The following is a 15,953-nucleotide window of genomic DNA, read 5'->3' as shown; positions in this document are numbered from 1 at the left end:
GCCCACTGCTGATTTTGCCTGGAAAAGTCACGGTCAGCCAGAAAATGTAGTATTACATCTGTATTTGTTTAGGGTGGTCTGGGGACTGCAATAGTTTAGACGGTTTAGTAGCCATGATTAAGAACCCTAGTGGTTTGAAGCGCGCAAGCGTCCTCCCGGGATCATTTTAATTTGTCGTGTTTTTAAGATGACCGATAAAATCTATATTTTTATTACCAAGAGTGCTGGATACAAAGTTTTTTCCTATTGAGTATTAAATGGCACCAATTCAAATGAATATGGACTGCTCGAGTCAGCCAGAACGGGATCTACTCTTCATTATTGCTCATAGAGGGCGGATCCCAAACAGGGGTGGTCCTCATGATAAGACAACCCCTTTAATTAGCCATCAAAGCTAAAAAATAAAAAACTTTAATTCATAATCTGCAAAATTTGTTACCCAAAAAATTCCCATATTACTCAGCATAAAGGCAATAATGGTAGTCTTACCAGTTACATATGTACTTATCCGCTAATGCATAGAGATGTTAAGCACAAGCGTTTCTCTATATTTTTGTTTAGGAAGAGTGACATAACATTTGTGCATTACGCAGGGTTTCTGGAGCACCAGTATAATGCAAAAAGATTGGTGTGATGTCCTTATAAAGGGCAAAGCACACTGAACATACCAGACAGTGCTGCAGGCACACATGGTCACTTGATTCTTGTGCTATCCTTATGGCTTCTTGAAGGGCCAGCTCTGCCTGATGACTACAGGAAACAAACATTTAATACATACAATGAAAATAAAAAAAAACATTAAGGTAAATGTACACACACTTTTAGGCTATAGCCAGTGGCGAATCATCACAAGAGCGTTTGGGGCGGCCACCCGGGGCCCAAATCTCCCAGATGGCATATGGTCGCCCAAAGTACATTGACGTTTGCTTCAAAAACCGCGACAAACCTGCATTGTGTATGTCCTGCAAAAGAACCTGCAGACATAAGGTCATATGACCTTATGTTTGAAGTTCTTGTTAGGGTATGTTCACATGCTTAACCAAAAACGTCTGAAAATACGGAGCTGATTTTCAGACGTTTTTTTTGGCAACTCGTGTTTGTCGCTGCGTTTTTTTTACGGCCGTTGTTGGAGCTGTTTTTCTATAGTCTATGAAAAACGGCTCCAAAAACGTCCCAAGAAGTGACCTGCACTTCTTTTTCGCGGGCGTCTTTTTACGTGCCGTTTTCTGAAAATGAGGCATAAAAAAAACGCCCTGTCGGAACAGAACGCCGTATTCCCCATTGAAATCAATGGGTAGATGTTTATAGGCGTTCTGCTTCCAATTTTTCTGCCGTTTTTCAGGACGTTTACGGCCCAAAAAACGCCTGAACACACTACGTGTGAACATACCCTTACTATTGAGAAACCTGCAGGTCACATGACCATGTAGGCAGGTCCTAGTACAGCAGCAGGACTCCATAGAGCAGACTGGGTGCTGCTATGTAAGTACAAGGGGGATGGATTAGTTTAGGGGGTCTGAGGTCTGAATTTAACAGTCTGTATTTAGGGGGTCTGGTGTGTATTTACAGGGTCTGTATATTTAGGGGTCGGGTATTAGTTTAGGGGGTCTAGGGTCTGTATTTAGGGGTCTGTATTTAGGGTGTCTGTATTCGTTTAGGGAGTCAGGTCTGGGGTCATTATTAGTTTAGTGGGTCGGGTCTGGGGGTCTTTATTTAGGGGTCAGGTCTGCATTTAGGGGTTCTGGTCTAGGTTATGTATTTATTTAGGGTGCTTGTTCTGGGGTCTGTATTAGTTTAGGGTGGTCTCGTCTGGGGACTGCAATAGCTTAGAGGGTCTGGGGTCTTTATGTATTTTAGGGTCTGGTCTGGGGTCCGAATTTGCTTAGGGATCTGGTCCGGCGTATGGAAATTTAGGGGGTTTGGTGTCTGAATGTTTCTGTTTCTATAAAGGCTGGAAATGGCAGAAGCGAGGAGCAAAGATGTCTCATCAGGAAACTCTGCAGTCATCAGGAGAAGTTGCCATAACGGTCTGTCAGATGGAGAAGAAAACAAAAGAGAACGACTCCCATCAGAGAAGACATCACCTGTGAGTTACTGGGTTTATAGAGGATCTGTCACCTCTCTTGACACGTCTGTTATAGGAAATCCTTGTATCCAACAAAAAGTCTGTGTGTAGCCCAGGACTAATAAGACAAATGGGTGTTACAATTCCCCTTTATCAGGAGGATGTGTCCCTACACAGTGTGATGCTGTCAGTGATAGTTGGAGACTGTCAGTATGTAGGGACACAGCCCTTTGACAAGGGGAATTGTAACATTCATTTGTTAATGCTCGCACAGAAAGGTGTTGTTGACTATAGACATGGCACGGTGGCGGTAGAGAAGAGGGGGGGGGGACAAGTTTGGGGAACAGCCCAGGGCCTACGATCTACTAAATATGCCACTGGCTATAGCTCTACAGAAACACATCTGCAGTAAAATTAGTTCATGACTGTTTGCAGTAAGAAAGTTGAAAGTTACAATCGACTGCTGGCATTAAGCCCAAGTCTTATATACTAGCACACCCACTTAAATATTTTAAATGAACACTACCTCAGATAAAACAAATAATCAATTGCAGAAACACTATAAAAAGCCTACAATAGGAGGTGCAACATGCCAAGTTAGTGTGTACATGTCCCCCTTGATGCTAGAAATATAATAAATTCTAAAAGAGATTTAAAAGAAAAACAAAACACTGATGCATATTTTAACCCCTTCAGGACTGAGTCTGTTTTGGCCTTCAGGACGAAGAGGTTTTCAAATCTGACATGTGTCACTTTACGTGGTAATAACTTGGGAATGCTTTTACCTATCCAAGTGATTCTGAGATTGTTTTCTCGTGACATATTGTACCTTATGTTAGTGAAAAAATTTGGTCGATAAATTCAATATTTATTTGTAAAAAACACCAAGATTTGGAGAAAATTTGCAAAAATTAGCATTTTTCTAAATTTAAATGTATCTGCTTGTAAAACAGGAGGTGTATGGGCAGAACAGTAGCACAAAAACCTCCTGGGCATAAGGGTGCAAGCCTCCAGGGATCCGACTTGCAAATCCCCAATGGTATACAAATGTAAGGAGAAAGAGGCAGCACTCCAAGGTTCAAAAAATAGAAAGTTTATTCACCTATCAGTGAAAAAGGTGCAACGTTTCAACTGCTCAATGCAGCCTTTGTCAAGCCTCAAGGCTTTTTTTTAACCTTGGAGTGCTGCCTCTTTCTCCTTACATTTGCTTGTAAAACAGATCGTAATACCACATAAAATAGTTACTAGTTTACATTTCCCATATGTCTACTTTGTATGCATCGTTTTTTGAACATTCTTTTATTTTTCTAGGACGTTACAAGGTTTAGAACTTTAGCAGCGATTTCTCATTTTTAAGAAAATTTCAAAAGGCGATTTTTACAAGGACCAGTTCAGTTCTGAAGTGGCTTTAAGAGCCTTATATATTAGAAAGTCCCCATAAATCACCCCATTTTGTAAACTGCACCCCTCAAAGTATTCAAAACAGCATTCAGAAAGTGTTTTAACCATTTAGGTGTTTCACAGGATCTAAAGCAAAGTAGAGGTGAAATTTACAAATTTACTTTTTTTTTTTTTTACAAAATTCATTTGTAATACATTTTTTTCTATACCACAGAAGGTTTTACCCGAGAAATGTAACTTATTATTTATTGCCCAGATTCTGCAGTTTTTAGAAATATCCCACATGTGGCCCTAGTCCGCTAATTTACTGAAATACAGGCCTCAGAATCAAAGGAGCACCTAGTGGATTTTGGGGATTTTTTAAGAATATACTTTAGTTACCGTCTCAGGTTTGAAGAGGTCTTGTGGGGCCAAAACAATAAGGACCAAAAGTGACCTCATTTTGGAAACTACACCCCTCAGGGACTTTATCTAGGGGTATAGTTAGCATTTTGGAACCACTGTTTTTTTGCTAAATTTATTTGAATTAGTATATGCAGATGAAAATCTACTTTTTTCTGAAAAAACTTAAATAAGAGAGAAAAAACACCGCAACATATGTAAAGCAATTTCTCCCGATTATAGCAATACCCCATATGTGGTAATAAACTGCTGTTTGGACCCACAGCAGGACTCAGAAGGGAAGGAGCACCATTTGGATTTTGAAATTCTGATTTTGCTGGAATAGTTTTCAGTGCTGTGTCACGCTTGCAATGCACTTGAGGGAACAAAGTTGTGGAAACCCCCGAAAAGTGACCCCATTTTGGAAACTACACATCAAGGAATTTTTCTAGGGGTAAAGTTAGCATTTTGACCACACAATTGTTTTGCTGAATTCATTGGAATTAATCTGTAAAGGTAAAAATCTACTTTTTTTCTGAAAAAAAGGTAGCCATTTTTAAAAGGAATAAAGGAGAAAAAGCACCCCAACATTTGTAAAACAATTTCTCCCGATTACGGAAATATGCCATATGTGGTAATAAACTGCTGTTTGGACCCACTTTTGGAGCTCAAATTTAGCTGAAATGGTTTTTGGATGCCATGTCACATTTGTAAAACCCTTGAGAGGCCAAAACAGTGGAAACCCCCCAAAAGTGACCCCCATTTTGGAAATTACACCACTTAAAGAATCTATCTAGGGGTATTGTGGGCATTTAGACCCCACAAGTCTTTTGCAGGATTTATTAGAATTAGGCCGTGAAAATGAATATCGACATTTCTTCCACTAAAATGTTGAATTTTTTCAATTTCACAAAGGATAAAAGGAGGAAAAAGCACCCCAACATTTGTAAAGCAATTTCTCCCGAGTACAGCTATACCCCACATGTGGTCATAAATGGTTTTTCATTAGAAAGTAATTAACCCTTTCTGGACTGAACCATTTTTTTCTTTTCCTTTTTAGTTTTTCCCTCCCCGCTTTCCAAGAGCCATAACTTTTTTATTTCTCCGTCAATAGAGTGGTGTGAGGGCTTATTTATTGAGGGACGAGCGGTCGTTTTTATTGGTACATACAACTTTTTGAGCACTTTTTATTACATTTTTTGGTAGAACCAAGGTGACCAAAAAACAGCGATTTTGCCATTTTAAATTCTTTATTTTTCACGTAAGACGTTCCATACAGCACCCCCCCACACACACACTAACGACATGCTATGTCGTGGTGCGCGAAGGGGTTAATGTGCAGCGGATGGTGCAGAGTGAAAATTAAAATTTTCCACGGATGTGCCATTTTAGTTCACTGCATGTTATGCCCAGTTTGTGCCACTGAAGACAAATACCTCATAAAATATTAACTGGGTTCTCCCGGGTATGGCGATGCCATATCAGTGGACGTAGACTGCTGTTTGGGCACGCTGTAGGGCTCAGAAGGGAGGGAGCGACATTTGGCGCGCAGATTTAGCTTGTTAGTTCTGTTTGGCGTTTTACTGGTATTTCAGTTTATAATGTGGGGGTACATGTAATCTGCACGGAGAACATCAGGGCATAATAAGAGGGTGTAATAATGGGGTAAATAAATAATAATCCGCAGATGTGTGGCCGGTGTCGCACTGATAAATGGCGCCCGATCTTATCTGCTTTTGGAACACTCTGCACATTTTGCATCGCCATATTCTGAGAGACAGAAATTTTTTATTTTTTCACCACCGGAGCTGTGTGAGGGTTTATTCTTTGCGGGACAATCTGTAGTTTTCATTGGTACCATTTTGGGGTACCAGAAATTTTTTTTATCACTTTTTATTCAATTTTTGGGCAAGCAAGGTGACCAAAAACCATCAATTATGACAATGTTTTTTTATTATGGCGTTCACCCTGGGCTATAAATGACAATTTTCCTTTATTCTGCGGGTCGATACGATTACGGCGATATCATATGTACGTTTGTGAAATAAAATCACTTATTTAAAAAATTTATTATTTTTTGTGTCACCATATTCTGAGAGCGATAACTTTTTTTATTTTTCAGTCAAAAAACCTGTGTAAGGACTTGTTTTTTGTGGGACGGGTTGTAGTTTGTATTGGTACCATTTTGGCGTACATGCGACTCTTTGATCACTTTTTAGTGTATATTTTGGGAGGGGTGGTGACCAAAAAAATTGTCATTCTGTCAAAGTTTTTCGTTTATTTTTTTTGCGTTGTTCATTGTGCGGGAAAAATAATATTACAGTTTTATAGTTGGGGTCGTTACGAACGCGGTGATACCAAATATGTGTACTTTTTTTAATGTGTTAATTTTTTTCCTATAATAAAATCTTATTATAGGAAAAAAAAACATTCTTTGTTTATGTCACTTATAACTTTTATTTTGACACTTTTTAAAAACATTTTTCTCTTTTTTTTTTTTTTTATTTGTCCCACTATGGGACACTTAGACTTGCAGCTCTGATCGCTGCTGGAACACATTACACTACACACGTAGTGTAATGTGTTCTAACTGTCATTGTGACGTGACAGTCACACTGACATGAAGTCTCAGAGTACCGGCCGGAGGCTGCTCCTCCGAGGCTTCCGTACATGGCAGCCCGGAGGCCATTTTCTGGCCTCTGGTTGCCGTGATAAGGATCACCAGCCCCTAGCAAATGCATGTCGGGGGCTGCCGATCTGCTCTAAACCTCTTCAATGTGGCGATCGCAATCGACCACCGCATCGAAGGGGTTAATTGCCGATTTCAGCGGCGACAGGCCGTTGATCGGCAACGGGGAGAACAGGGCAGACACCCTGCACAGTTAACCGCCACTGCGGTGTAGCGCCGCGCGGCGGTTAACTGTTAAAGCGCGGATGTAACTGCACGCCCAGGTGAGCGAAGTTACTGGTCATCTGGGTGTTCATGTACGCCAAGGTACGGGAAGGGGTTAAAGATCCAGTAATTATTGAAGCAAGTGTTAATATTAAAGGGGTTTAAATGAAAAGTTCCATAACTTTCTAATATACTTTAGGTTTCATCTCACTATTTTTAAGAAAATGAAGAATTGAAACAAATTAGTTTGCTGTGAGGGAAGCCTACGTCGCAATTGCAATCAATGGCAGAAAAAATATTTTTCCTTGCGCCATTGGTGTCAGTCATTTTACGGATCGGCACTGCCATAGTTGTCGATTCTCTATTCCTATTACAGAGCAGAAAAACGGAAAATGAATGCAGAGGTGACCCACTCTTTGGTTAGCTTGGTTGTTTAGCTCAGAGAGCATTGCCTAGACTAGAAACAGTGCCTTGTTTTGTTGCATTACAACCTTGAATTAAAAACTGCTCCAACTCTTCAAGTTAGACAGGTTGCATTGGTGTACAGCGTCATCATGTCATGCCACAGATTCTCAATTGGATTGAGGTCTGGGCTTTGACTAGGCCATTCCAAGACATTCACATGTTACTTGTAGCTTTAGCAGTATATTTAGGGTCATTGTCCTGCTGGAAGGTGAACCGCCGTCCCAGTCTCACATCTCTGGCAGACTGAAACAGGTTTTCCTCAAGAATTGCGCAGTATTTACTGCCATTCATCTTTCCTTCAATTCTGACCAGTTTTCCAGTCCCTGCCGATGAAAAGCATCCCCACAGAATAATGCTGTCCCCACCACCATGCTTCACTGTGAGGATGGTGTTCTTGGGGTGATGACCAGAAAACCTGCTTTATGCGTTTGGGGAGTCTGCCAAATGCTGATAACCTAACTCAAAACGTGTTTTCTTTAACCCCTTAGTGACCAGCCCATTTTAGGCCCTAATGACCAAGCTATTTTATTCGTTTTTCTATAGTCGCATTCAAAGAGCTATAACTTTTTTTTTTTTTCGTCTACATAGCTGTATGAGGACTTGTTTTTTGCGGGATTAGTTGTGCTTTTTAATAGAACCATTTTTGGGTACATATATTTTTTATATTAACTTTTATTAACCTTTTTGGGGGGGGATTATAAAAAAACCCTGAAATTCCACCATTGTTCTATGCGTTTTTAAATTGACGCCGTTCACTGTGCAGCGTAAATAACATGTTACCTTTATTCTATGGGTCGGTACGATTACGGCGATACCACATATGTAGAGGTTTTTTTTATGTTTTACGACTTTTGCACAATAAAAACACTTTTGAACTAAAATTATTTGTTTTTGCATCGTTGCTTTCCAAGAGCCGTAATTTTTTTATTTTTCCATCAATGTAGTGATTTTCTGGGCTTGTTTTCTGCGGGACAAGACGTAGTTTTGAATGGTACTGTTTTGGGGTGCATGGGACTTATTGATTCATTTTTATTATGACTTTTTTGGGGGGCAATGAAAAAAAATTGCAATTTCGCCATGGTTTTTTGTGTTTTTTTTTTACGGTGTTCACTTTGCGGTTTAAATTACATATTAACTTTATTAATGGAGTCATTACGGTCGCGGCGATACCACATATGTGTACTTTATTTTATTTTTTTACACTTTTACTAAATAAAGCCACTTTATATGGAAAAAAATGGATTTATTTTTTTACTGTACTTTTTATTAATAATCTTTATTTCACTTTGATGACTTATTTCATTAGTCCCACTAGGGAACTTTACTGTGCGATCTTCCGATCGCTGCTATAATGCTCTGGTATACTTCGTATACCAGAGCATTATTGCCTGTCAGTGTAAATCTGACAGGCAATCTGTTAGGACGTGCCTCCGGCGCGTCCTAACAGGCATATGTCCAGGGCAGACCTGGGGGCTTTTATCAGGCCCCCGGCTGCCATTACACCCCATCGGAGACCCGCGATTGCATTCGCGGGCCGCCGATGGGTGACAGAGGGAGCTCACTCCCTCTGTAAACAAAGTTAAATGCTGCGGTCGCTATTGACGGCGGCATTTAACGGGTTAAACGGCCGCGATCGAAGTAAACTTCGATCGCGGGCGTTGGAGCAGGAGCTCAGCTGTCATCAGACAGCAGAGCCCCGGCTCCTGCCTGCACGGGAGACCCGTGCAGGACTTAGCCTAGGCTGACGTGAAAAGGCGTCAGCCTAGCCTAAAGCCCATTAGTGACCGACGTAAAAAGGCGTATTCGTGGTCACTAAGGGGTTAAAGGGAAGGTGTCATGATTTTTTTATTTATTTTTTTAGAATATTGCTTTTAATAAAATAAACAAAAAATGTATTTATTAGTGTTGTCACACTCTAATTTTTACTGTGTTCAAACTTTTTCTTCTCTATGGGGGCTGCCATTTTTTTTTTCATCTCTGTATGTGTCGATTAACGACACATACAGAGATGGAATACGGCACATACAACCCCATAGAGAATGCGAACGGGAGCCGTTCCATTCCCAGAAGCGTACGCCGTCTGTGTGGGAACGGCACATGCACAGCTCCCACACAGACCAAAACGAAGCTCGTTCGCAGAGGGAAATTGGTCGCCATTTTCATGTGGACCGGAAGCCACTGCCGGACTGTAAGATGACCACTTCCGGCCGCGGCTTCCAGCCATATGTTCAGGCGCAAGGAATAGAAGTGTAGACCAGCGGAGGCAGGTAATTTATGTGTGAGAGAGAGAGACAGAGAGACAGACAGAGACAGAGAGAGACAGACAGACAGAGAGAGACAGACAGAGAGAGACAGACAGAGACAGACAGACAGAGAGAGACAGACAGAGAGAGACAGACAGAGAGACAGAGAGAGAGACAGAGAGAGAGAGAGAGAGAGACAGACAGAGAGAGACAGAGAGAGAGAGACAGAGACAGAGACAGAGAGAGAGTCCACCCCAAATTTGGAGCATAAATCAATGAGGTTGCTTTACCACATTGACCATGCTGCAATTTTGGGAACTGCTCCCTCTAGTGCCCAGCACATGGAAATGTTATAAATTAGAATCTAATTTATAATATTTCCTGACTTGTGAAAAAATGAAAACAGTGTGTAATCACACAAATACAAATTGTTTATCTGAAAAAAAGAATTTTTCGATAATTTCTAGTGACACATTCCCTTTAAAGAGGCTCTGTCACCACATTATAAGTGGCCTATATTGTACATAATCTAATCGGCGCTGTAATGTAGGTAACAGCAGTGTTTTTTATTTAGAAAAACGATCATTTTTGACGGAGTTATGACCTATGTTAGCTTTATGCTAATGAGTTTCTCAATGGACAACTGGGCGGGTTTTACTTTTTGGCCAAGTGTCCGTTGTACAGAGGAGTGTATGAGGCTGACCAATCAGCGTCATACACTTCTCCCTATTCATTTACACAGCACATGGCGATATAGCTATATCGCTATGTGCAGCCACATAAACACAGAGTAACGTTACTGCAGTGTCCGGACAATGAATATTCATTACCTCCAGCCATGACGTGATGTGTATTCAGAATCCTGACACTTCGCTAATACCAAAACCAGGAACAGAACCTAAACAGAATATATAAAAGGAAGACCTTAAAGTGCCTCCTATTCTGGATCCAATACTGGTTTTGCCTTAAAAAATGGATGCAAAATTTGCAGCAAATCTGCATTGTGTGAATGAGGCCTAAGGGCGTCATAGAAATGAGGATAAATACATAAGCACTCAGTTTTATTTGTATTATTTTTTGAAACAAGTTTTTTTTTTTTTTCATTCCACTGTAACAATTTGGACTATTTTGTCGAGTGCATTACATAAAATCCAGCTTAAAATCCATTTTTATTCCAGGTTGTAATGCAAAAAAAACAGGAAAACCAAGGGAGGAAAATAATTTCGCAAGGCACTGTATAATTGTATCCACCTCTCAGCTGAGATCAGGACTAGGTATGCACAGGTGACTAGTGGCAGCAGACAAATATCTTGTAAATAGTGGGGGATTTAAATAAACGTTATTTATATAAAACCTCTTGAAGTTATGATCGTGAAGAAAAAAAATAAAAATCAAATACATACTAATGTCCAAAGCGACAATGGAGTGCAGCCAGGTTGAGTGCGGCATATCGCAGGCTTCGCCCATAACCTTCATCCCCATTGCTTTTACTCTCTGCTCCAGTGAGAATTAAGCGGTCAAAGTAGTGCAGCAGGCTGTGCGTTGAGCTAAACACATCTTGAACACGCAGACTATTTAAATAGCCTAGGTAATGCTGAAATAAAAAAGCTTTGCTGTAACAAAGTATTAGGCCAAGTTCAAAGGTTGAGGCAGTGGTGCAGCAAGTAAGCCCCACCACTACTGCATGTTAATATATACAGCTCTAAAAGGGGAGGCTCCAGGGTGTCCAATTTGATTTGGTCCGTTATACCTGGGCTTCTCAACCTTTTACACTGAAGCTTCAACCAACAAGCAGCAATGCTTTAGGGCCTGTTCACATGAGCGTCGGACGTCCGTTCATCAGTTTCGTTCGACCTTTCCGTCGGAGGAACCTCTGAACGGAAACCATAGCAGTTTTTTGTTTGTTTCCGTTCTCTAAAGTGTGTTTTTTTTTCGCAAAAACAACAGCGTAGTCGACTGCGCTATTGTTTCCGCAAAAAAGACGGAAAAGCTGGTGTGAACACACCCATAGACTTACGCACTGTTTGAAAGGCAGCAGAACACATTTAGATCAATCCCTAGCAAAAGATGCTGCGGTCAGTGAAGGATAACACATCTCCTTACACCTGTGGACACCAACATTATAACCTTCCAGCCTGCAGAAGTAGAACAGCAAATCATATTTTTTATATATTAAAAAAAAATTAAAAAATCAGAAACGGAAAATATTGAAAACAAAACACAAAAATATAATGATTACGCCTACAAAACTCACAGCTTCAGCAAAGTCTGGATTAAACTTCAGTAGATTGTTCAACTCTTTTTGCAACAAGACGGCCGATAGAGCTTTACTTTCATCGTTTTTCAGCAATGAGGCCTGCAATACACAGCAATTGAAGGACAAATACATGAAATGAAGCAGTAACTAATATGTTCGGGTACTAATCAGTCTCAACCGGCAGGGATAATACGCTGAGTTCGTACGAAAGGAATCACACCACACAGAGTCTGGTACAAAGCTCCTCACTCAGCATCAGGCGTCACTGACTTATTTATTAGACACATTTGTTCTATATATCCCCTTTCTCCTGGGGGTGGGTACATGTTATCACACTTTTATAAAAGCACGTATCACTGTAAGCCTCTTGATACTTGTGTCATCCATGGATAGGTTCACCCTTATCTGGTCCTTTAGATATGTCTTCCTAGTTCATAGTTCGTTCATACCAGGAAGTGACTTGTTATTTTATTAGTGCGTAGTCCCTGTTCAGGGGCCATCTTGCCACGTATACTTATCTAATCCTATTACTATTGCTTCATCACAATTATGTACACAACTCTATAGTCTATATTTTATTAAAGAAAGAAAATTATTATAAACATTAACTTCTGTCCACTCCATCCTTCACAAATATACAACAGATTACACCCTTCTCCCATATTAAATTACATAATAATATGATGCATATTACAGATAGCATAGTAGAATGGGGATATATGTGGTATTCTTAAAGGTAATGTCGCTAGAAAAAAAATTGTTTTTTTGTTAAACAGTTAGTGTATAGGTGATTAAACATTGTTCTCATTTTATTTTTTTTTTTTTTCACGAGTCAGGAAATATTATAAATTAGATTCTAATTTATAATATTTCCCAGCGCTGGTCACTAGATGGAGCAATTCCCAAAATTGCAGCATTGCATGTGGTAAAGCAACCACATTGCTTTATGCTGCAAAATTGGGTAAAAAGCCCTCGCTCTAGTGAGCTCTCAGAATCCCCCCTCCTTTATCCTGGCTAGTGCCGGAAGAAACGAGGGGTTTGAACGGTGTAACCTCCTACACTGTGTGTCGCCATTTTTTGAGCTAACACACAGTGTAGTAGGTTTACATACACTAGTAAACACACACTAAAACACTTACATACACAGAAATCACTTACCTGCTCCTGCCGCCGCCGCTCCCTCCGCTCCAAGTGCACAAGTCCGGAAGCCGCAATCTTACTGTCCGGCCGTGACTTCCGGTCGACAAGAAAATGGCACCGGACGTCGCACAGTTCAATTTGGACTGCGCCGTTCCCACACAGACGGCGTACAGCATAGTGGATGGAACGGGCCCCGTTCGCATTCACTATGGGACTGTATGTGCCGTATTCCATGTCTGTATGTGTCGTTAATCGACACATACAGAGATGGGAAAAAAAAATGGCAGCCCCCATGGACAAGAAAAAGTGAAAAAATAAAAAAAAGTAAAACACAAACAGACAAATAAATAAAAAAATTTTTAATAAAACACAAAGCAAATTGATCTAAAAAAAATTTTTTTCGTGACACTGTTCCTTTAAAACTCCAATATACAATTTCCTTATTTCTATTTATGTTTTCTCTGGGTAGCTGTGCCACAACATCCTTTACTGTGGCTTTCCAATTTTGGGAATTCGTGTCGGTTTGGTAAAAACCCATTCACTAGCATCTTACTGTAGGTGGAGATCTGCTACGCCTGAATGTGATCTTAAAGGCTATGGACACTCTTCTCTGTCGAATACAGTTTACTCTATGGTGTACAACTTTCTCCCCTCCCTGTTGGTTTGACATAAATTTCAGCATGGATTTATGTCTGCAATACAAAAAAAGAAACAAGTAGAGTACGTATTCCGCACGAAAAATCTGAGGATTAGTCACATTGAATCCTTGTGAGGATCGGCTAGATCCGTAGCACATCCACGGTCGGAAATACTTCGGGTTTCTGCCGCGGATCATGTAGGAATTTGTGTCAGATTTGCAATATGCAGCCTTACACAGAGAAGGGAGAAAAGCGAAAAAGTGCAAAAGGCGTCCATAGCCTTTAACCTGTGACATTTTAAACATACAAGGACAGGTCATCACAAAACGTTTGTTCCACTAGCTTTATTTGTAAAAAAGAATCCCTCAAAACAGTGGATCAAGATACGGAAAGGAAGTAATATTTAAAGAGGACCCGTCACCTCTACGGACATCTCTGTTTTAGTAACGAATAGTATTCTCCATAAAATAACAATTCTGGAACATCTTTTCATAGAACTGTGTTGTGCCGTTCCTGTTATTCCACCTAGAAATGTAGGAATAAATTGACAAGAGGAATGGTAACACCCAGTTGTCAACTCATCATCAATAAATATTCAGGAGGAATAACAGAGTCATAAGAAAAAAGATGTTCAAGAATTGTAATTTCTTGAAGAGTATTTACTAAAACAGACATGTCAGGAGAGGCGACCGGTCCTTTTTAATAATTTTACTAGTGTTCATCAATGTTAGGCTGGAAAAAGGAAGGACATGTATATATGAATTAAGGAATGTACTCAGGAATACGTACAACATTTCCTTTTCTTTATGATCCCTTTCTCGATGTGTGTGTTTTGTGAGCGGAGGATCAAGCAAACGTCTAAGTGCTATTTTTAAGTCTGATACTTGATATAGCAAAACTCAAGACAAGTGACAGACAAAACAACTAATATTCAATAATTGACATACCTGATGGGACAGGAAATATTCTGCTTGTTTCTGGGACAGAGGACCACTACACGCCAAGTCTTCCTCTCTATGGTACAAGAACAAGTAGGTGACTTGTATCATGTATACAACATATACAATCACCAATTCATAGAATTGCGGACGGAGGAGTTAACTCTTACTCTGCCGGGACAATTTTCACACTTTTGACATACACAAATAAAACGTACATACTAAAAAAAATATATTATACACCCATACCAACATATTTTAAATGGAAAAACAATGCTAATTGAATGGTGCAAATACTAGTCTATCATTGTCTATGCTTTTTTCGAATTACCCAATGGGACAGTCAAGGTCTTCCTTCTCCATCTGTCGTTCTTCACCTAATTCTTGTTCCTCCTCATCTTCCTCGGTGTTGGTGAGCTCCATTTCTGCCTCTTCGTTCTCTGCCTTTGATGTGCTCTTCGCTTTATCACATTGGAAGTAATTCTGCAGTGAGGTGTATAATTTGTACACCTGGCTGAATGAAAGTTTGTTGTAGGCCAAGATCATGTGGCGAAGAAACAAACCTAACAAGCGGACACAAGGTATATTTTTGCGCTGTCCAGGATTTGGCTAGCATTAATTTATTTGACCGTACATAAACACTACTACCAGTAACATATTTGCTGCGTTACACTTACCCACAACACTTGTTTTGTGCACATCAGGTTCAGTCCCGGAGAAGGAGTCTGAAAGCTCATCAAAAAACTGCTCCATGTCTTTTAACTCTCCTTCTGCCATGAGCTTTATCCTGGGAGAGAAAAATGTGATCAGGTCTTACAGCGTATTTTCAGGGTCAATACCGTGCAATATAAGAGCAGTCTGAAGTAACAGGCTAACCTTCCATGCTACAGATACAGTGGAACGCACAAAAAGATGCCATTTTCCTGTTTGGGTAAAACATTACAATTATTTTTTCCATATCTTTCTCTCTCAGCAGGAATTTAAAGGGGTTTTTCCCCATGAAGGACATTTGCTGGCGACAAACAATCGAACCCGACCGATGGAAATTTGCTTATGGTTCAAGCTTCTTGGTCATTAGTGGTAAGCAATACAAATGCATATTTTCTACCATATGAATGATGTTTCCTTAGGAAACATTGTATGTATCGTGGGAAATATCTTCTCGTTTTCCTACAGCACTATCCAGGTAACTGCTGCTATGTAAAAAACGCAATGTTTCTCGTCTCATTGCCAAATCTTTAGGTCTATAGCCAGCCAAACTGATGAACGTACCGAATTTGCAATGAGCTTGCCACATTTGGACAGCAATCGCCGACAATCTTAAGGAGCTTTGTAAGGGACATGTCAGGGCCCTAGGATAACAAAGAGAAAGGTTATTCGAAGGAATATATAGAACAAATACAGTCAAGAAAAACTATTTGGATATATCTGGGCGACTGCATGAATTACTTTAAAATTGTGATAATTATTAATGAGTAAATAATGTTAAACTTAACACACAGAAAAGTTTGGTTTAACTTGTCCTCAGGAAA

The 15,953-nt window shown here is 40.0% G+C and overlaps 1 protein-coding gene and 1 long non-coding RNA gene across 3 annotated transcripts in view; one reads left to right on the top strand and one right to left on the bottom strand.

The window, feature by feature from the left end:
- The window catches only part of ANAPC5 (anaphase promoting complex subunit 5), a 48,165-nt gene that overhangs the window by 18,139 nt on the left and 14,073 nt on the right, over positions 1 to 15,953 (bottom strand). For both annotated transcript variants that reach the window (XM_075834433.1, XM_075834437.1), the window contains 7 exons: positions 15,694 to 15,773; positions 15,099 to 15,208; positions 14,753 to 14,984; positions 14,431 to 14,497; positions 11,703 to 11,804; positions 10,852 to 11,042; positions 669 to 750 (listed from right to left, as the gene is read on the bottom strand). In XM_075834433.1, coding sequence (XP_075690548.1) covers positions 669 to 750; positions 10,852 to 11,042; positions 11,703 to 11,804; positions 14,431 to 14,497; positions 14,753 to 14,984; positions 15,099 to 15,208; positions 15,694 to 15,773 — 864 coding nt within the window. The remainder of the gene's footprint in view (positions 1 to 668; positions 751 to 10,851; positions 11,043 to 11,702; positions 11,805 to 14,430; positions 14,498 to 14,752; positions 14,985 to 15,098; positions 15,209 to 15,693; positions 15,774 to 15,953) is intronic.
- Positions 10,627 to 15,877, top strand: LOC142658833 (uncharacterized). The gene is made up of 3 exons (XR_012850199.1): positions 10,627 to 10,722; positions 15,395 to 15,501; positions 15,664 to 15,877. It is a non-coding gene; the product is annotated as an uncharacterized LOC142658833 (long non-coding RNA).

Source organism: Rhinoderma darwinii, chromosome 1 (genome assembly GCF_050947455.1).
Source record: "Rhinoderma darwinii isolate aRhiDar2 chromosome 1, aRhiDar2.hap1, whole genome shotgun sequence".
Lineage (NCBI taxonomy): Eukaryota > Metazoa > Chordata > Amphibia > Anura > Rhinodermatidae > Rhinoderma > Rhinoderma darwinii.
This window is presented reverse-complemented; position numbering and strand designations above follow the sequence as displayed.